Source organism: Rhagoletis zephyria, unplaced genomic scaffold (genome assembly GCF_001687245.7).
Source record: "Rhagoletis zephyria isolate East Lansing unplaced genomic scaffold, Rhagoletis_zephyria_1.1 Rzeph_scaffold_00017, whole genome shotgun sequence".
In the NCBI taxonomy this organism is placed as follows: domain Eukaryota; kingdom Metazoa; phylum Arthropoda; class Insecta; order Diptera; family Tephritidae; genus Rhagoletis; species Rhagoletis zephyria.
In genome coordinates, this window is record NW_016157101.1 from 562820 (window position 1) to 584718 (window position 21899).

Sequence of the window (21899 nt, forward strand, 5' to 3'; positions counted from 1 at the left end):
TATTACACCTTAAGTATGTAAGTTGATAAAACAACCAAACAATTGCCTTGCAACAATATCTATAATTTAATAAAAATCTAACTAGCTTAAAAAACCATCGAGCTCATAAGCATTCATATATATATATACTTACATACATACATGCAATAGGAAGGTCACTTAAAATTCTCCTAATCAATATGGATAGGTATACAAGGGTTAAGGCGAAAAATAACAACTCTCATTAGGTTTGATTATAGCAACGTACATATGTGTATATAGAAATAAAATAACTAAAACCACTGAACAAATGAACGATGAACAAATCTTATTATTATAGTAAATACATACATATATATGCAACAACTACATTTTAAAATTAAAGTAAATCTGCTTATCTGTTGTGTGTGTATGCGCGTGTTTGTCTGTATGTATTTACGTATGTGCTTCTTCCCACTGGGAAAATAGGTAAACACCTTGCGAGGTAAGCCATGTTTTCTTTCAGTTTTTAGTACCAAAATTGTCATCATGGCCAATGTCATCTACTAGTAAAGGGCAAAATGAACACCTCCGAAGACACATTACGTTGTCAGTTGCAAAATAACGTGCAGCCGAAGTTATTTCCAAGCACCGAACTACTCCGAGCGACTGCTCTGCATTACACGTAACTTACTTTGTAAAGCGGCTCAGAAGTATGTCTGATACCAAATGTACATTCTAAATTCCTACTTACATAAGGCGGCCATGCCTTTGTAAAAGTAAGGGACGTTCGGTAATGACGGCCAGGTGAAGAGTAAGTTGCTAATAAGGTATTATTACGTGCTCCTAATTCCCACTGGGTTCTATCAATAATATGTATGTATTTGTTTGTATGTATTTGCTTGCAGCCAGTTTGTGCTTTCGTTAAACTCAATATAATTGGTATGTATTTCTGTTGTTGCTTGTCTTTATGTTGAAATCATAATTTGTGCAGTTTATATTTGCATGTATGTACATATAACAATTATTTAATTTTTCGGTTCTAAGAAGGGCAGTCGGAAGCTGACGGGTTTCTTTTCGCTGGTGACACTCGTTGGTGGCTCGTTTGATGTAATCCGTTGTGAACGATCAATATGTGGCGGCAGTTGCAAATTGATGGGATCGCGCAGACGACGTAAATCGTATTCAGCTTCGGCTATTTGGCGTCTCAGAATATTATATTTCTCAATGTCAAAGTTCTTCCTTTTGGCTTTTTTGTGTATGCTTATGAGGAAGAGGCGATCTCTAGCCGATTCGAAATTGTATTCCTAGAAGATAGAGAAAAAAAATTTACATGAAAAATAGTCTTTAAAAATTGAGATCACCTATCTTTAGAATTTTGTACATTTTTATCCGAATGTCCACCAGGCATTGAAATTACCAAAAATGTGTGCAATTTAAAAAATTTAGAAATATATTTAATGATACCTTTTCTTAACACAACGGCGCAGGTATTTTTTAATGCCCAAGTGTGTCATTAAAATTTGTGTAATTTACTGCCTGGTGGAAATCCGCCATAACACTGTAGAAAAAAATATGAGGATGAGGCAAAACTTCCTATGAAATTGTCTTAATCCAGCTTCTGCGTCCCACTACAATTGGTTTGAGCGTAATGATCGGGTTGGTTGGTTTTAGGGGCTGAGTGAAGAGGTGGTACCTTCACAGACCGGATATGTATTGCTTATGTCAGGGTCGAGTCTGTATAAGTAAGATTTGAGTCTGCTACAGTATTCAGACTTTAATCCTCGTCTGCTATGGGTGGTGGTCGAAATCAGATAACATTCACGGGGGGGATTCTTTGAAGGTGGTGATTGTCTCTCAGTGAATGTGTAGAAAAAAATATGAGGATGGGGTAAAACTTCCTATGAAATTGTCTTAATCCAGCTTTTGCGTCCCACCACAATTGGTTTGAGCTTGTCCGTACAACGTAAGCAACGTCCTTGTGGCTCTGTACTTAGTAATTACGGTATGCGCGGAGAAGCAGAGGATGCCATCAAAGGTATACCCTAAAATTTATGGTTGGAAGTTGTGACCCTTCCGATGCTTAGAAACATTAGACTTCGTCTTTCTGCGGAGCCTCTCTTTTGGTAGACAGTATCAGTATCAGTGTCACCAGCTATCCTACATGGGAGAAATAGACAGATCCATAAACTTTCTTGGAGAGCTCGGTAAGAACTTGATATGTAGACGGCTTCAAGACTGAAAATATAACTGAAGCTGTCTGCCCCTGGAGGGTAACTAAAGATGCTGTTTTGCTTTGGGTGTATGTGATGAGAACGATCGTTTAATCGGAAGACTTTGTAATGCGTAAAGTAGCAGACTGGATAATTGGAAAAAGTGGCGCACACTTCAAATCAGGATCCAAAGTGACAACCAAGATATTCGCAAGCTCTTGGAAACCGCTCGTCGCTCCTCAATAGCGCTCCAGGAAGGTACGTTAAGCGATTTTTTGGAGCTAATTAGCATGTCAATAATACAGACCAGTGCAGCAGGGATCTCATCGATTTCAAGAAAACGGATCTTGAGAACTGTTGCCTCAATACAGACAGCTTTAAAATAACCAAGAGTTTCCTGAAAGGACAGACAGGATGATGCAGAATTTTCTGCTCAGGCAGAGAAAGAGAGCTGCGAGAACTGTTAGGACTGATTACAGGACACAATTAATGGTAACGCTATATGGTTACCATAGCCATCATCGATGATCCTTTGTGTACATTTTGCTTGGAGGACAGTACAAAGTATTTTCGGTTTAGATGAACGAGTTATGTTCTATTTACCGCAATATACTACTAAAGCTCATCAAAGCGTGTGGTAAGTTTGCGAGAAATACTGACACCCACCTATTTTGCCTATACGTTTACCCTTTCTCTTTCTTCGTGTTTAGAAAAGCCTACCAAAATTCTACTAAATTCCATTTCTAGCCCTCTCTTCACGTTGGAGTGTTACATCTACAGGTACTCTTTTGGCATCATTGATGAAAGTGAGAAGGCTCGAAACTGGCCCTCAAGGTCGATACCATTCGTTTAAACAGAAGAAAAGAAGAGCCAGACAGCGGACTTAATAGAGCTCACATCTTTTCCCAACAGGGATCGTAACAGTTACAACTTTTATTAAAAAAATCGCTCTTTAACAATTATTTTTTGACTTTTATTTAATAACTCCTTAAATAACAGTTTTTTCCGATGTTTTACTTTATAAATCCAAAATAACAATTATTTTTAATTTTGATCTAAATAATCTGAAAATAACAGTTATTTTTGATTTTTAAATTATATATCTTAGATAACAGATATTGAAGACTTTTATTTGTAAAAGTCATCAATATAAACCAGTCACTCTCATTTATTTTTAAAATCATACTTATAAAAGTCATTTGTATAAGTCTTAGTAAACTTTGGTTCTCCAACAACTTCTTAACTGCGAAAAATGATAATGACTTTTATACGCATCGCTTAAAAAATAAAAGTCAGTGACTGATTTGTATTAATGACTTTTATAAATAAATGTCTTCAATAATTGTTATCTAGGACATATAATAAAAAACTCCAAAATAACTGTGATTTACATATTATTTAGATAAAAATTAAAAATAATTGCTTTTTTGGTTTTTTGAAATAAAAATCAAAAATAATTGTTATTTTTTTAACTTTGCATAAAAATTACAAATACAAATTTATTTTCAAATTTGATTCTCGTTAAAAAAAAAGAAATCGAATGGTATGTATCACATAGTTGTAGCACATTTCCTTCATAACTGTTATGTTCGGTCCACATTGCCCAACTGAACCGAGTAGCTCAGTTAGCTCAGAGTTTTGCAATACATTTTTTCTCTTACCGTACAACCAAAATACCTAATTTAAGAAACTAAAAAAAAGTTAAACATCTTTACCGTTTTTGTTAGGCAGTAGTAGGCATATATGGCCATCGTTGTGCCATAGGTTACAAAGTATGTGACGGGTTCCATGATATCCCAAGAATATTCCCACCAGGTGAGACGCGCTAAAACGCCAAATTGCACCGCCATCAAGCTGAGACCGACCCATGTTGCGATGACAGTTTTACGTTCCGCAAGTTTTGTTAATTCTTGCTTTTCCTACAAGCACAAGAAATTGCTATATAGATATATGCTTGTTTTGCTTAAAATCGTGAAAATGTCTTACCATTTCTAGTGGTGATATTTCAAATTTTAAATTTTCTATTTTTTTCACTAACTCTTGCTCTTTGTGCAAATGATATTCGCCGACGTGTAAAGCTTCGTATAACTGTAATGAGATAATTGATTATGTATTATCCAAGTACTAGTATGTATAAATTGTTATAGCAAAACGTACTTGTGCTACTAAAGTTCTAACATCACTTAGCCTCTTTAAGTCTTCTGAGTCGAGTTTTTTCCTTTTGGGAGGAATAACTTCATATTTGTTGTCATTTATTTGTAGCCTGAAAGGAAATAAAATTTGTTTTATTGTTAGATTTTATGCCAACTGTTTAATAGATTTTCGATGCGTATAAGGTAATTAAGTTTAGTTATTGAAGTCTGTTTTGTCCACAAAGCTAATGCTTAAAAAACGGTTTTATGGTCACACAGATCCTTTGTGCATAGAAACTTTTGCATCGACTACTCTTCTACTTTATTCTGATCACTTCTGCAGAAATATTTGTACCATGACATCAGAAAATTTTTAAAGTTGAAACTAAAAAATTACAAATTTTGTATCCATGGTTGGAAGCCGCCAAGGACGAGTGATTAAAGGAGCTGCAAGACCTTTCCGGAGTGGGTGGGTAAAGATTGAGTCAAAGCTCTCCAAATGAGTGGCATTTACCAATTAAATAATCTTCTTGACACTATTCCAGGATTTGTTTACGGTGAGTCTCTGGTCGATTGTCGAATTTTCAAGAGCAGAGATGAGTTCTATGGATATCTAAAAAGCCTGGGTCCACTTTTGACTGCCGAAGGTGGTCATGGACAGATTTGTACAACTCCCTCACTATTTAACTTCTATATCTCAAAACTTAATTGACTGACCGCTTCTGAACTATGCTACGCCTGTATGGTTGCCGGAGACTTGTTGAATGCAGTGGGCGAAGCCGCAAAGTTGTCAGAACGCTCCGCTCCGGACATCGACAGGACGCCTGAGCATAACAAAATTCTCAGCAAGCAGTTTTTGGTGGGACAAATTGCCTCAGGTGGGGCTGAGTAGTGCCGCTCCAACAACAACAACCAAGTACAGAGGAACCTGTCTGCATTCGGGATGAATAACTGGCACAAATTTGCAAAGGAGAGAGGCGCTTGGGCGAAGTTTTTTGGACTCGGCCCAAACCGAAAAATATGTAGTTTGGGTTTGATTCCTAGTCCGATTAATACCCAAAAAAAAGGGTTTTTTTCCTAATAGCGGTTCCATCTCTGCGAACACCTACTACGTCACATTTTCGACGTTAATTTTGCTTTATTTATTTCAATTAAATTTATTTTTTACTCACCAAAATGGCTCATCCATAAGGCTATCGATGGCGCATGTGGACGCTATCCGTACACCGCATTTATTCAGCACAACCGCTCGATCAATACCGTGATCTTCAATTTTCAACATTTCGATTAAATCGCCCACTTTGTGCGAGACAGGCCTCAAAGCAAAACGGCATTTTTCCATTCTGCTTGGCAGCGGCACTGTTAGGTGTGGAAGTCCCTGTATATATTCGACATAAACATCGCCTGGAAATATAAAAAAAATAAATGCTATTAGATGAAATATTGCCAAGGCGGATCCTAAATTTTCTAAATGTTCACTCGAATAGTATTTTTTAAATGTTTATTTAGGCGAAAAAGTACCGAAATCACAAATTTTTTGAATTTAACTCGAAAAAATCATAATTGTTTTTTTTTTTAATAACTTTGGGAAATTGTCTAATACAATGTTCATATAAGAGTCCATGAAAGTCGGCATCAAATACAGCATATCTGCGAACTTTCCAGAGTGTGCCACCAAATTAAAAAAAAAATAAATGGTAGCACGCAGAATATCTGTCGCAGCTATTTTCTATTTTTTTTAAGATACTTCAAAATGTCACAAATAAACGGTGAAAATGTTCTTCTTGCCAAAACGAACCAATCTAGAGTAATAAAACTAGTGTGCCACCAAATGAAAAAAAAATTATGTACATTGATTATAAGATGACGATGATTTACGAAACAAAAATTCCAATTTTAAAATTTGTGTTAGCGCACTCGAAATTAATATATATATATATATTCGTGAAGAATACTGTAGAAAAATATTCCACGCCAATATTTAATTACTTTTAAATAATATAACTTTTAAGTTAAGGTGTTAGGTGACTGTGTATCGGGCTACGGGTCGTATGCGTTACATACGCAACTACGGGTATATGAGCACGAGTTATTTATTTTAACTCTTTTTAGTATATCTTTTTTAGGTTTTCATTGAAATACAATTTCGCGCCGGAATCTCGTTCTTTAGGCAAACCTGAAGATAATGCATTGTCAAAGATAAGTGTGCCACCATTTTTAACCAAAAACACGCTTTTGTCGAAAAATATAACAACTCGTGATATATTCTCATATACATATCTATGTACTTAAGTAAGATACCGTAATGTTGACAACTTTACATAAACCATAGGCAATGTAAATGATGCTGAACCTCTGCTCATTCACAACTTGTAAATGACCGCCATTAGATATCTTTCTACACAATTCTGAGTGTGGGTGTGTGTGTGGGCCTGTATATGGCAGAGTGCACTTGTTCATTTTGCGAGTGCACAAGTGTGTGCACTAAGTTTGCTAATTTGTTTGTGGCAAGCATCGAGCAGGCATTAGCATTCTAAGCATAACAAAAATCCATTTTAAGTGCAAACGTGCATCGGTAAAGTAAATATGTACTCATCTATGAAGTATATGTACACATATAGACAGATCAAAGCTAAGTGCTGACATGAAAACTTTGTACCAAATAACAATGATTACGCCTAACTTGTGCGCAAATATTTTGATGTTGATTGTGGAAAAGTAAAATTCATGCCATGATAAGCATTTCGAACGAAAATTCTCACTTTTGCCCAACAGACACACACACACACACACACATCTACGAGCACATAACTGTTGAAACATATTGTCACTTTTTAGTGCGAATACACATTTCCATTGCCACACTGGCAGCCGAGGTTATTGACTGTTTGGTTGATGGAAGAAATTTAATTGATCAACGTGGTATGTAGCTAGGTACATACCTACCTACATAAGTATGTATATGGATGGATACTTAAATAGAAAGACTTGCTCGTAGAGATATATAGAGATATATGTAGTTACATACATATATATTTGCTAATAAATACTACCAGTTAAATGTTCTCAATGTTCTCTAGAGCACGACTCTTTGGATGGAATTTTTCATTTCGATCTCGCATGATGTGCTATCATTAGCAGATAGTTGTTGGTTGGAAAATGTTACGAATTGCTTAGTTTATTGGCAATTCATTTCAGTGAATTGGATATATGTATATATGTACATATGTAGTTGATATGAGTATGCGATTGTAGGCATATAAGTACTACATATGTACATAAATGCTTACCAATGTAAGTATGTATGTACATTAGGGTGATCTTTAGAAAAACAAAATGAACGACTTTTTTCAGTCTCACCCCCTCAATCGGTAATACCACAGTCACAGATATCACCTATAAATTTTGGTCCCGATTGGAGTCTGTTAAAGCGTGTCGCAAAGGGGTCAACGGCCAGATGCCTCTAGGGACTCAAAAAATTAAAAATATATATTTTTTTCATTTAATACTCAAAATCCATACTACTAAAGTCGAGGATATCACCTATAAATTTTGGCGCCGATTGGAGTCGGTTAAGATGTCTTCATAAGGTAATCTGAACATTGACCACTGTGCGACACGCCTTAACCGACTTCAATCGGGATACAAATTTGTATGTGATATCTTCGACTATCGTAGCATCGACGTAGGGTATGTAAAAATTTTGCTTTCTTCATTTAAGGACCACCCTAATGTACATATGCGTGTGCCTACATACTAAGTATAAATAAACGAGAACACTTATAGCCTTCTAAAGGAGGAAAGTCAAAAGATATGTTGAGTTTAAAATAACACTCAAAGGCATATAATGACTGCATACATATACATAAAATCATTTTAAGCAAAAAAAAAAAAAAAAAAATCCACACATATTTTGTACCATTTAATTCAAAATTCTTACGATATAGCTTTATGTGTCCCTATAGATTATTTGCAGAAACAATGTCATTAATTATAAGTATCCATCTAGACTAAAGTGAAAGTGAAATACCAAAGAGGAAAAAAGTGAAAATGCAATGTAAAACTACTTCCAAAACACAATTTTGGGAAATGTTTAAAAACGAAGGCCATACAAACTAAAGTACTTAACTCGTTCTTACTCCATCTAGCACGGCCCAGCTCAGACAAAATTTGTGTACCGATAAAGTGAGCTTAAGCTCAACAGTTCACACTGAAAATTCTGTCGTAGCTTAAGCTCACGTTTTATGCGAATGGTCCAATACCAAGTGTAGTAAAGCTGCAATCCTAAAGCAAATTCTAATATACTGCATTGGGGAAAGTCGAGGAGCATTCTATCAAAATCGGTCATTGATTACAGCTCCTCTTACGGTCCTTTTATATGGAGCAGAGATGTAGACGATGTGGGATAAAAATGAAAAGGCTTTGGAGGATTTCGGTTTAGCCGTAGCCATACTAAAGCCAAAGTTAACTTTTACGGCCGAACATGGTTTCTAATACCTGCAATTTCTGTAAGCGGGGCTATCATTTATTAAGGCAAAATAATGAGGCTTTTTATTCAAGACATCATTCGCTAGATATAAGATTTGATTAGTGTTCCTCCGACTATAAAGATTTGATATTTTGGTCATCGCAAAAATACCTTGTGTTATCACTTGGGTTAGAGTAAGGTTGATGTAGCTGCTGAGCTTAGAGGAAAGCCAGCCCAACTAGATCCGATGAAGGTTTCTATGTGATACCGCATGGATCCAGAACACCTACTTAGCTTGAAAGCAGTTCGTGGGACGTACATATCTTAGCAACCGCGTTATTCTAAACTTCCAGGTGGGCTTATACAGGTTGCCTAAAAATTCTGCATCAAGAATACTTTGTCTTTCCTACACTGTGCAGGGCAATTGCAAAGTAAACTGTTGAATCAGATTATTCTTCGTCGTAGCAGCTCCTGCAGAAGTTATTGTGGTCTCAATGGCCATTGTTGACCGTGTAGCCCCACAAGACGATTTTTTTTTTTTATATGGAGAGAATGATCGACACCATAAACAAACAAAATAATAAAATTGCCAAAAATTTACAGTAAGTCCTACAAATAAGGCCACTTCAAATATTTTCTTTACCTTAATAAATTGAATGGGCTAAAAAACTGCATACTCATAATCTTCTAAAAAATCCCATGAAAAAGTTTGAAATTTTTATGAAAGTTTGTTAATTTTTTTGTTCAAATATTGCACGGTTTTTGTTAAGGAATAAACAATTTTTTTATAAAAAAAGAATTAAAATTAAATAATAAAAAATAATACTCAAAATTTGTCAATATGTGGGTGATGTATAATTGTGGTAAGCACTTGTGAAAGGACTTACTTATTTAACAAAAAAAAGTTTATATTAAAAATTTACATTTAAACCTTTTGCGAAAACTTGAAAACTGCAACCTTGTTAGAATTTTTCCAAAAAATCTAAATAGAAAGTTGCAAATTCGTACACAAATTTATTGAATTTTCCAAAGTTGTTCACGAAATTTAGAGATTTTATTTTTATGTTTTTTTTGGTGTAGTATGAACTATATTTTGATAAAAAATGATCGACAAAAAATTAGAATAAAAAACTTTGCATGTATTGCGAAAATTTCTCTGTGCCCATACTTTTGTTCGTCATTGTACATTACAAAAAAAAAATGTTTTAGGATACTCAAATGATAAAACAACTTTCTTTCAACGTTCAAAGTTGGTTATACATAGGTACAGCTGTATCTAAGGTTTCGCACAAGGGTTAAGAAGTTGAAATAAAAACACAAATGCAGACATATTTCGCCGAGTTCAAGTGTGTTTATGAAGCTTAATAAGCGAAATAAATTAGCAGTTGTTTTTAACACTTGCAGTGCAGAAGAGTACATACATATGTTAACCGTGTGTATGGATGAGTGCAGGTAATTTGCACACATATGTATGTATGTATGTAAATAGATAAATATGTACATTGGCATGTACTCATTACGTACATAGTACTGTTGCATGCAAAAACCGCGAGCAACCTACTGAGCATACATTTTTTGTGTTGTTGCAATTATTAAACACCAAAATTATTTATAAAAATCTTCATCGTTGCTATTTTCATTTTATTTTGCGCATTTTGTTTTTTGTTTTTTGGGTTTCAATATTTTCTGTGATAGCATTTTTTTAATATTTACAAAATTTTAAGGTGTTTGCTAAAATTAAAAATTCTGTTTGCCCACCAGATATACACATACATACACATGTACATATTTATGTATGTAAACGTGCCCGAAGAACTTGTTATTGGTTGCAATAGCAGCAGCAGCAGGAGGTGGCTGTCTGCATCAACACAAATATGTATGTTTGTATGAAGTACAAAACGAATTTCGTACACATTTTTCGCTAGCAGCTATGGATATGTATTTATTTTCACACCAAACTCGTGTGCAGTATTATTTAGTATTAATTTTCTTTTTAAATCAAAATTTCTTTAACGGTTGAGTTAATCGCAGCGGCAGCGGCGCACTTGACTCTCATTGGATTCATTAACGCCAACATTACCTATTACTTTACTCCATTTACTTAACTGCAATTGCTAGAGCAACTTCATTATGATGATTCATTATGCGAGTACTACCTCCTACCCGTATGTAGTCTTTAGTCGTACATTCAGTCATTGGCGCTTCTTTGGCGTCATAACTGGTGCGCGCGCTAGTACTACATAGGCAGTTAATTACATACATACATACATACATATGTATAGAGATATGTGGGTAAGTGGTGCTATTTGGCCGCTTCTTGCTTTGCTGTCTTGTCGGTTGGTTGCGGTTGTTGGCCGTCATTGCCGTCTGCACGCCTGCGCCACTGCCGCCACTACACACCTACATACATACCACCCCACTACTGATTATTATTTTCATGCACTTTGATTTTTTGGGATTTTCAGTAAGCATTTCATGATTATGACTACTGCAGTGAGCCACTTGTACTTGTACTTGCAGCTATATTTTTTTTTTCTGTTCGGCGTTTATTGATGGGTTTAAAAAATCAGTTAACTTTCAGATTTTCGCGTTTACAGACGTTCCCGACGGATCGTCTCAGTCCACGGTCGATAAAACGGTGTGTTGTATTCAGCTGAGTTAGTACACAAAAAAAAAAAAAAAATAATGTGCAAAGTGAATTAAAAAAGTGGCACAGTTTAAGTACAGCCCAGTTACTGCAACCCCGCAACAAAAAAAGGAAAACAATATCACGTTTAAATTGTTATTCGAAATTCTTTAATATGCAAACAAATTTCTCAATTTATGATGCATCAACTTTTGCGTGTAAAAAAAAAAATTTTAGTGTAGTGACAAGTGCCAATGTCAAAGTGAGATTGATGGCGACTCCAATCGGATTATGTAAATCAATGTTTATTCACTCGTCCGATCATATAAACAACAAAAAAAAAACAAACATCATGAAACAACACACACAAAGTTCATTCGCAGGAGCAGCGTAGCCCAGTGGCAGACATACGTCCAACCTGCCACGCTAGTCACCCACCGCTAGCCTCTCGCCCACATGCCGAGAATACCAAAATTATTTACACGCTTGATTCTGTTTACTTCGTCCACACGTGAAAACGTCGGGAACTTACATACATACACCCATACCTACTAACCTTTGCGTGCTTACATGACCCAAAAGGGATTAAAACGGAAATGTGTTTGATTAACCATTTGAGAAATTTGCTTGTTGTTCTTGCAATGTCAGTGATGTGTCAATTGTTCAAGAGTGAAATGGTAGACAAATAGCCCCTGTGACAATAACCTCTGTGAAAGGAATTGAAGTTTGGTCGTGACTGAAAAGTTTCATTTTAACTTTTAATGTTATAAAACAAGAAGTCTATCTAAATAAGGCTGCTGCTGGTTGACACATACACACGTATATATATATATTTGAAAATACCTTGTAATGGTGATATGGGAATACATATATTTGAGTACGTTGCACAGTTTTAAAGTTTGTGGTCGCAGTGGATTCAACTCTGCTGCATTCTATTTAATTTTATTTTATTTTGGTTGGTTTGTGTTTGCAATTTTCACTTGAAAAATATACTGCATTAATAAAATAAGTTCATTACATGATCTGACTCGACTCGTTAGAGGTTAGCACTAAACGCTATAGCCGCCTAAGTCATTTCTCTTCTGACTGATGCCAATTGGAAATGCCAACTTAAGCCAAGTACATCTGGCCTTTCCAACGCAGCGGGGGCCTTCCTTTTCCTTAGTTACCAGCATCTCGACCAACGTTGCTTACTTTTAGAGCTGGAGCGTTTCTGTTCATTTGTACGACATGACCAAGCCAGCGTAGCCTCTGCATTCTAAGTTGCTGCACTATTCGCTGCGGTATTCGCCGTAAATCTTCCGCAGAATCTTTCTCTCGAAAACTCCAAGATCCGCCTAATCGGATGTTGTCTTTATTTATGCCTCCACGCCATACACCAGCACAGGCATGATGAGTGACTTACTTCTCAATTGCCTACTCAGTTCAAAGTAGCACTTGTTGGCAAGAGTGCCTCTCCGTTGGATTTGAAGGCTGAGATTATTACTGGTGTTTATGTGATGACAGGAGATGCTTCAGTTTGCTGTGCTTCTCTATCTAATCCCGAGAAGGCAGAACGGACCCTAGACCTTGTTTTTACTGATAATACCGATGGCGTCGGCATACGCCAGCAATTGTACGCTCTTATAAAGTATTGTGCCTGAGCGGTTCAGTTCTGCGGCTCTTATGATATTCTCCAACAACAGATTGAAGAAATAACATGAAAGGGAATCACCTTGACCGAATTCCCGTTTGGTGGCGAACGGCTCGGAGACGTCCTTCCCAATTCTGATAGAGCTCGTGGCATTGCCTCAACGACATTTTATACAGACGTATCAGTTTCGGGTAGATACTAAATTTAGACATCGCTGCATAAAGACAACTTCTTTTGATGCTGTCGAAAGAGGCTTTGAAATTGACAAATAGTTGGTATGTGTCGATCCTATTCTCCCGGGCCTTTTCCATGCTTGGCGTAAGGTGAATACCTGGTATATGGTGGATTTACCAGGTCTAAAGTCACACTGATAAGGCTCGAGCAGTTCCTTGACAGTGGGCTTCAGTCTTTCACACAATACGCTCGATAAGACCTTATAACCTATGTTTAGAAGCCTGATCCCGCAGTAGTTGACGCGTAAGGCAGGGTCGCCTTTCTTGTGGTATAGGCAGAGCTCACAATATTTTGCATAAGAGTTGATGAATACGCCTTATCAACTCCTCGATGCCGTATTTGAATATCCCGGCTGGCAGGCCGTCATCTGCAGTAGATTTGCTGTTTTTCAGCCGCGAAATTGCCATTCTTTCCTCGTCATAGTCAGGTGGTGGAGCATCGATTCCGTCATCATCGACTGGGGGCTTGGGGTACGTCTTTTACACAACTTTCAGTGCTGCTATCATCAGTAGCGCGGAAAAGTGTAAATGCCACTTTAATTAATTTACATTTTTTTTTTAAGTTAATGAAGTCAGCGAAATTCTAGGCTGTGGTCGTGTGCATTAATTCTTAAAATATAATTTTTTCAAAAATAAATTTTGTAAATTTTCAATATAGATAAATTTTAAAAGAACATTTTCAATACCTATTCGTCCTTACGTACCAAAAATTACTACAAAATTGTATTTTTCATTTGATACCCATATTGCTATTCTATATTGCACTGAATTTTTTAAATAATTTTTTCAAAGTCCTTTTAAAAAACGTCAATAAGAAAATCTGAAAACGCAATTTTACTTAGTTTCGCGAAAATATTGATTTTTTGTGCGTGTAATGTACCTATATGAAACGAATTTTCTACTTAAATTTCAAAATTTTTTGTCAGAAGTGCTAGCATTTTATTGAGTACACAGTTTTATAGACTATTCAATTTTAGTCTAACAATGTGCAAATTTCAAGTGGCTAAAAATCACCGTTGATTTTTTAGAATTTTTTTTCGCCGAAGGTGTTGCGGGTTTCTTTCATATAAAAATAAATTGTGTTTATGCGTTATATGGAAGCAAATGCGACAAAAAAAGGATAAGAATTTCAAAGGACATTTTTTAAATTTCCTTAATTCAGCAACAACATATAATAATAATAATGACAATAAAGAATAATTTGTGTAAGTTTGCAATTGTAAAACAATTTTAATTGCTCTGACGATATGCCCTGGTAAACACTAAATTATTGAATTAAACTTTTATATCAAACTCTTTTTTCTAAAAAATTCCTTACATAAACCGAATCATATGCCTTATTATTTTACGTGTTCCTTCGGGCTGTTTTAATGGCTGTAATTCAGTACGATTTGGAAATTATGTTTAGTTAAATTTTTTTCATGTCGTAAGGAATTACAACCATTATATTTATCAACCCAAGAGGACATGTCAAACACTTTATTTTGCTTATTATATATATTATTATATAATATTATGAAAGGCGTTTTTTTAAAAGGAGGAAAAGAATTTGTTACAAAAGTTGCATTTAATAATTTAATGTTCCTCATACGCCCTGTCAGACCAATAAAAAAATCTCCTACAATTGCAAATTTTCAGGATATTCACAAATTATTCTACTGGAAAACACATCGTTATGCAGCCCTACAAAGCCACTGTACTTTTTCCATTAATTCATTTTTTCGATGTCTTTGGGAGAAGTCCTGCCATCCTATTAAAAATTTGAAGATGCAGATTTACCAGAAATGCGTTTAAATATGGCAAACATGTCGAGTTTTTCGCATTTCAAAAGTTTTCATGGACAACCGTAGCCTCAACTCAACTTATTTACTAAAAGTTCAACTAAAAGTCGGCATGTGTTATCGTTATTCTACTGTTGGCTGATGGGGTCTGAAACTATATATATATCCTTTTCTATGGGATCTACTCTAAAAAACTCGCGCTAAATCTCAGTTTTCGCTTAGCGGACCATTGTAACGTTTTTCAAGCGGAATTAAACGCCATAATGGAGGCGGCTAAGTGGCTTATAACCTCCACCCCTCCAGGACGGCCTATTTCTATCTATGCTCACAGTCAAGCTACTATCAAATCCCTCAATTCTAACGAAGCAACGTCCTCAGTAGCCATCGAATGCAGCAAGACTCTCAACCTGCTGGCATTAAAATGCTCCTTGACTGTTGTATGGGTCCCTGGACATAGGGACATCTCTGGCAACTGCCCAGCCGACGAGCTGGCAAGGAGAGGGACGGAAATATCTGTAGTCAATTCTGGTCGGAATGCGGGCATACCTCTAACCTTCTGCAAACACAGACTAAAGACGAAACTCGTTGAGGAGGTAGATATAAGGTGGGCTGTGGAAACCACCTGCCATATTTACTACCAGGAAAATTTGGCCAAAGATTGATGTAAAGCGATCCATAGCTCTCACCCGGCCGGACCGCTTCACTCTCAGATTAGCAGTCGGGGTAATCACCGGACGCTGCCTGATGGGCACACACGGCAAAAGGTTAGGATACCCCACCAACGATTTCTGTCGCAGTTGCAGAGACGAAGAGGAGGTGGAAACCATCGAACACTATCTCTGCCATTGTACCGCCCTGGCCAACATGCGCAACCAATTCTTCAACAAGTACTTTCTAGATTGTTTAGCCGATTTGAACTTGGCGAACGTTCTCGTTTTTGTGCTATATAAAACGCACTCGGTGGTTCAATTACTAAGGGAGGGAAAGAAACAAATGGCTTCGGCCAGTGGTATCACAACGGGCTTTTCCAGCCCACGGGCAGCCACTCTACCCTAACCTAACCTTCCCATCGACTATAACAAACGATTAAAAAACAGGTGTGGTAAAAATTCTTGACATTAAAAAAAAACTTGACATTTGAAAGTGCTTACAACTTTAAAAGTCCCCTGTCGACTTAAATCCACTTACATTTCACACTAAATTTTACAAATGCGACCTCAATTCGCTGGGTTCGGTTTATACGAGTTTTCGTTTCTGATTTACAGTTTTTCCTTTAGTTTTACAGCAACCACAACCCAAAAGTACTAACAATAACAAAACACACGCAAATTGAGTTGCCCCTAAACATCACAACAGTAGTCGTACACCGCCGCAGCATCGTCAACATCAACCAGCAGAGCCAACATCCATCAGCAATGACGCGTGGGGTGCAATAACAACATTTGTGTAATGTACGTATGTATGTATGTATGGCTGCGTGTAGTGATGCTCGGTTAAGTGTGGCTGCACTCGTATTAGAAATTCGTAAAAAAAATCCCTTTGGATACCGAACGGCGGCTGGCTGACTGGCTGACTGACTGGCTGACTGACTGGTTGGCAAAGTTAACCCACTGAGATGAGAAAATGTTTTAGTAGCTTGGCTGCTTATTTGGCTCCGCTTATTAGCTTTTTATTTTTTTTTCGGCTTGTTATGTTTAAGTTTCAAAATTGCCCATGTGTGGCGCATCCATGCCAATAACTACCATGGCATTTACTTAGGTAAAATCTACCGCAATAAATTGCTTTCATTTTTGAATTAGCGCAAAAATAGTACCATTTGAGCGGGAACTAGTCTCCGATTAAACTTTAGCAAAAATGTTCAATCCATGTATTTTGTAAATACATATATGTATAATGTAATTTAATGTGAGACATCTACGGTTCAAAACTAAAGGTGTAGTCAGACTTTGAAAGTATAGCGCTTTTTTATTACATACACATTCTGCCGTTTCGAATTTTCATCGCGAGTAAAGCCAACCAAATCCGCTCGCTAACTATCTTAGGGAGAAGATTGCACCTTTACAATTAATTTCAGATTCCGATTCAAACGTAGTAGCTACTAACCCAGACTAAAAAGAGAAAAGTATTAATGCCAGAGGGAGGTGGTTATGTATGAAAGTGTATTCGGCTTTAATTCATTTCATCGAAATCGATCCTCCATGCTTCTTTTTGGCACCAGTTTGAGGGCAATTGCCGAATGTGTGCCATCGAACTGCTGAACTACTAGTTCTTCAAGGCGATAGTTTGCAATTTTTAGTGTAATGTTGCAACAAAAAATCTACCATAAAATATAAACAAAATAAAAAAACTCAGCCAAATGCAATTGCTGCTCATATGAATCTCTCTAAATAAGAATTTTTGGGTCACAGCCTGCTTCGAACGTCTTTTCGCCATTTGCCTGTTATTTTATGGGCTTTGTTTGCAACCTTGTTTGGAGTGAGATGAAAAGGCTTTAAGACATTTATTTGTGTTTGCAGTACTGAGAAATAAAAGGACTTTTAGAGAAATTTTTTTTCAAGCAGCTAAGTGAAATAAAAGTTATGGCTACTTAAATAAGGATAGATTGCAAAACTTTTCAAAAAATTTGCTTTGATTTTCCAGGAAGGGAAAATCTTAAAAACTTCGTAATTATTTTAAGCTTTATATGGTGTTTTAAAGTTTTTAAAATGTAAACTTATTTCAAGTGCATATATGATTAGTGTCGTAGTTTTTTATGCTCGTGTCCACATAAACCTTTTGCTGCTCCTCCATACTTCGGCTGGCTACTAATTTTAATCATTTTCGGACACTCATGCCTACACACAACACATAAATACTTACATATGTATATACATACATATTAGGGTGCATCACTTCTTAAAAAAAAAAATAACTCGCCACTGTTTTTCCATCGGAAATATAAAAAATATCATATTTTAAGACTTTCGCCAAAATATTTCGGAAAATTATTAAGATTTACGTGAGCTGGACCTATATGGAAATACGTACTCCCAAAAATAATTTTTTTTCTTATAAATAAAACTAGTTTTTAAAAATATTTTTTCAAAAAAATTAGCTCAGATGATAAAAAAGTTTAATCTCAAATGGTCTGCAAAAATAGAAAATTACAAATATTAGCAACGCAATTAAAATAATGAAAATTTTCGCGGTGTGCATTCTCAAATCAGCTGGACCGATACGTAAATTTGAAAATCATTTTGTTTTTTTGTTAATGCATTCTCATCAGTGTTCTCGTTTTTCCTCGAATTTTTAAAATATACTTTTATTTTTAGCTTAGTATAAATTGTGATACATTTTAATTCACAATTTGAGGATAACTCTTCCCAACTTATGAGTTTGTTTCCTTTCATTGAACATACCACCTTTAATCTGCATATGGCATCACTGTTGGCTACAGACAACTAGCCTGTTCCCGTACTCCAGGATTTAGTCCGAAGTAGCCCGAAGTCGTTTCCTTTCACACATTTATCATATATTCTGCGAACGATTTCTCACTAAATCATGGAATGCGGGAACAGGCTAATATTGTCGTTCCTTTCCTTTTTGAAGCTGTCGGTTGCGGTACTGGGCTAAAGGCAGTGTCACACGATTGGTACATTTGTACAAATTTGTACATTTTGGCAGTCACAGAGTGGTGTTCTTTAGAAATTTGAGTTCAGCTCAATAAAAGAATTTCCAAACAACACTACTCTGTAACTTCCAAAATGTACAAATGTACTAATCGTGTAACACTGCCTTAAGAATTTCATCTAGAGTAATCCAGTAAGTATTGTAAAAATTACTTTTATGTGTTTACAGTGTTAAACATCAATTTGATATGTGATTTTAGTTAAGTATGCAATGGATTTCAACTGTTACCGAGTATAAAAGCTTTATTTTCACTCTTTATTTTATATAAAAACCAAAAAATATTAATAAAAACTGTCAACGATCTCAATTAAAGATTCAAACTACCATTTTAATTTAAGAATTAGAAGTTTATTGAAAATTGATAGTTTGATACTTAAATTTTTTTTCATGATACTTTTGATCTGGTTTAGGGGATTTTGGTGATACATTTCTTCTGAACGCCGCGGCAACACTGATCCTAATATATTTGTACGAGTATACATACGGTCATATGTGATTGCATTCATACCCTGCAAAAAATTGTGCGACTAATCTCTAAAGAGAGTATTCCGAGATTACTCTCAATCGGGTACAATTGGGCATTAATTAGTCCCAACTAGTCTCATACGGGTACTAATGGAGGTCAATTAGTCACGACTAATCCCTTATGGGTATAATTGGAGATCAATTATACCCCCACTCATCTCTAATGGGTACTATTAACGATTTAATGATATGTACGCACTTAGTCAATGAAACTTCATGTGCGGCATTGGCACACAGAGAGAGTATTCGCCTAACAAAACTGAGCACCCCGGTTCGAATCTCAGCTGGCGCAAATTTTTATTTTTATTTTTTAAAAGGGACTAGTCGCTTTTTATACCCGTTCGGGTATAAAGGTGAACAATTAGTCTCTTCATAGGACATGCTCGAACAAAAGCGATCAGTTCATTCCATATAAAGAGATCAAAAGTGGTATTAGTCGCATGCTCCTTTGCGATTGCTCCCAGAGTCATCCCGGATTAGTCCCATTTTTTGCAGGGTATGTACATACATACATGCATATACGTATGCACTAATACACATATTTGTAAATAATCTAGCGTGCGGTGGCATGCCACACGCTTGTGAGATTTCAAGTGCGTGCTCACCCCTTTGCATATCTGCGTGCACAAATGAAGCTCGTTAATTATGGATGCAAGGCGCATACATTTGACACATTCATACATACACTCCAGTGATCGGACTTAAATTAAATTAAATTAAATTAAATTTTGTGGTAGAATCGGGAAAAAATGTGGTAGATTTCAAAAAAAATGTGGTGGATCTCAGGTTTTGGATCGAACTTTGTACAAAAATTAATCTAAAAAAAAATAATTTTAGTATAATAAAGTGCAAGATTGAAGTAGCTAAAAATTGCGTTGAGTTTTAGCAATTTTTTTCCTTAACAGTGTAAAGCAGTTCCTTCCATATCAAGGTATTTTTCGAACATATTTTGAAAGATTTCTGCAACCTTGCGGAGTACTGTCAGGTTTTACTTTTTATCACATCACGATTTAGCGAATAAATGTGGCACGTTCCAGAAACCGCTACTTGGGATTTGCCTATTTTGACAATTCTCAAGTAAAAGTAAACAAACTCTAGATGCACATTTAACATTTTCGCTATTAATTATTTTTAATAAAACCACGATTCCTGTCGAAAAATGAATATTGAGAAAGTTTACTATTTTACGGTTTATTTTATCCTCCCATTATGCCTGTTGTTAGTGTTCACAAGTGTTGGACAATTTTTGCTCTTAAAATTAAGAAAATGTCGAGCAAAAATAAAACTACTCAAAAACGCGAATATGTGGTAGATTTCAGACCTTGTGTGGTAGATGTGGTAGATGCTCAAAAAATTGACAGATCTAACACAATGTGGTAGAAGTCCGATCACTGATACACACTTATACATATGTGTATGTTTTTAATCTCACTTTGCTCTTGTGTGTGTGTGTGTACGTTAGATGTTTGCACTTCATATGAACAATTGCGATGTCGTTCGACATTAATCAAATTAAATGAGTGACAGAAAACAGCTACTGACTTAGGTGACTGTGAGCTTTACTCATATCAAGACACGGCTTCCTTATTGGTGGATTCACTGCTGCCGTTATTATCATTTGAAGTGCCTTGCGTCGCGTGTGGGAAGCGATATTTGGTCAAGGTGGTTTTGGGTGGTAGGTAGCGGTTTGTTAGTTTACTTAGACCGCTCCATTTATATTTGACACCACCAAAAAAAAGAGCTCTCGTAAAGGCTTATATAAAATATTTAAAATATGTAAATAAATCAACGGCGCCTTGCTTAAATTTATAGCCAAAATCGCGCGGTAAACTACTTCTTTCGTTTTTAAATTATTTCGAAATGAAAGCGTTTGGTGTCAAGAATATCGGGCGAGCGGTAATGTAACAGGATACCACGACTCAATGATAACCATTTAGTATACCAAGTTTGATGCTGAATAATCCCTTACCCGACTGATCTGCTGTTTGCCTGTGTCAGGTCACTATCCAGGGACTGTTCGAAGATGGGCCTTAATTCGGCTTGCTCAGCGGATTTTGCTTTCATCACTGAATTGAAAACTTAGATCTAATCTAAAACGTCCTTGGTGGTTGGTTGGTTGCAGTGCTTCATAGCAACTTACTTCGATACAATTAGCGCATTGAATACCTATATACATACATATATCTAGCTTTCTCGGTCAATCCATCTGGATACCTTGATGAATTTGCTGATATCATCTACGAGTGAACACTTTCTTCGCTACCTTCTAGTTAACAGCAGCGGCAAGTTCTATTATATGGGCGTGCCATTTAGGCCAGAGTTCCTTGGCCGTTTTGCACTTCTGGAAAAGCACGAATTTGGTCTCCGGTAATGCTACTATTAACAACGCCGCTTGGTTCTCAGAATAAATTGTTGCTTTATTTATTCTACCAATATTTTTTTCTAGAACTTAACAAGCTTCAAAGACTTCAGCTTTCAAGATGCTCGCATCATTCCCTAGACGGTGAGACAAGCTGACACCGAGGTGAGTTGGTGAGTGGTGAATTGGTGAGTTTTTCATACTCCTAACTCTCCTGATGTGCTGAGATATAAAAGCAATTACAGAAAAGGCTCTCTTTAGGATTTTTACAAATTCCTTTTATGAAATAAATTGGGCAGTTG

The 21899-nt window shown here is 36.2% G+C and overlaps 1 protein-coding gene across 7 annotated transcripts in view; it reads right to left on the minus strand.

Moving 5' to 3' along the window:
* Positions 1 to 956: 956 nt before the first annotated feature.
* MCU (mitochondrial calcium uniporter) overlaps positions 957 to 21899 on the minus strand; it is a 153356-nt gene continuing 132413 nt past the window's right edge. For 6 of the 7 annotated variants that reach the window (XM_017613447.1, XM_017613482.1, XM_017613453.1 and 3 more), the window contains 5 exons: positions 5476 to 5707; positions 4329 to 4434; positions 4158 to 4259; positions 3887 to 4090; positions 987 to 1265 (listed from right to left, as the gene is read on the minus strand). In XM_017613447.1, coding sequence (XP_017468936.1) covers positions 987 to 1265; positions 3887 to 4090; positions 4158 to 4259; positions 4329 to 4434; positions 5476 to 5707 — 923 coding nt within the window. Of the gene's footprint in view, positions 1266 to 3886; positions 4091 to 4157; positions 4260 to 4328; positions 4435 to 5475; positions 5708 to 21899 lie in introns of all 7 variants that reach the window. The other variant, XM_017613438.1, reaches the window with a different exon arrangement.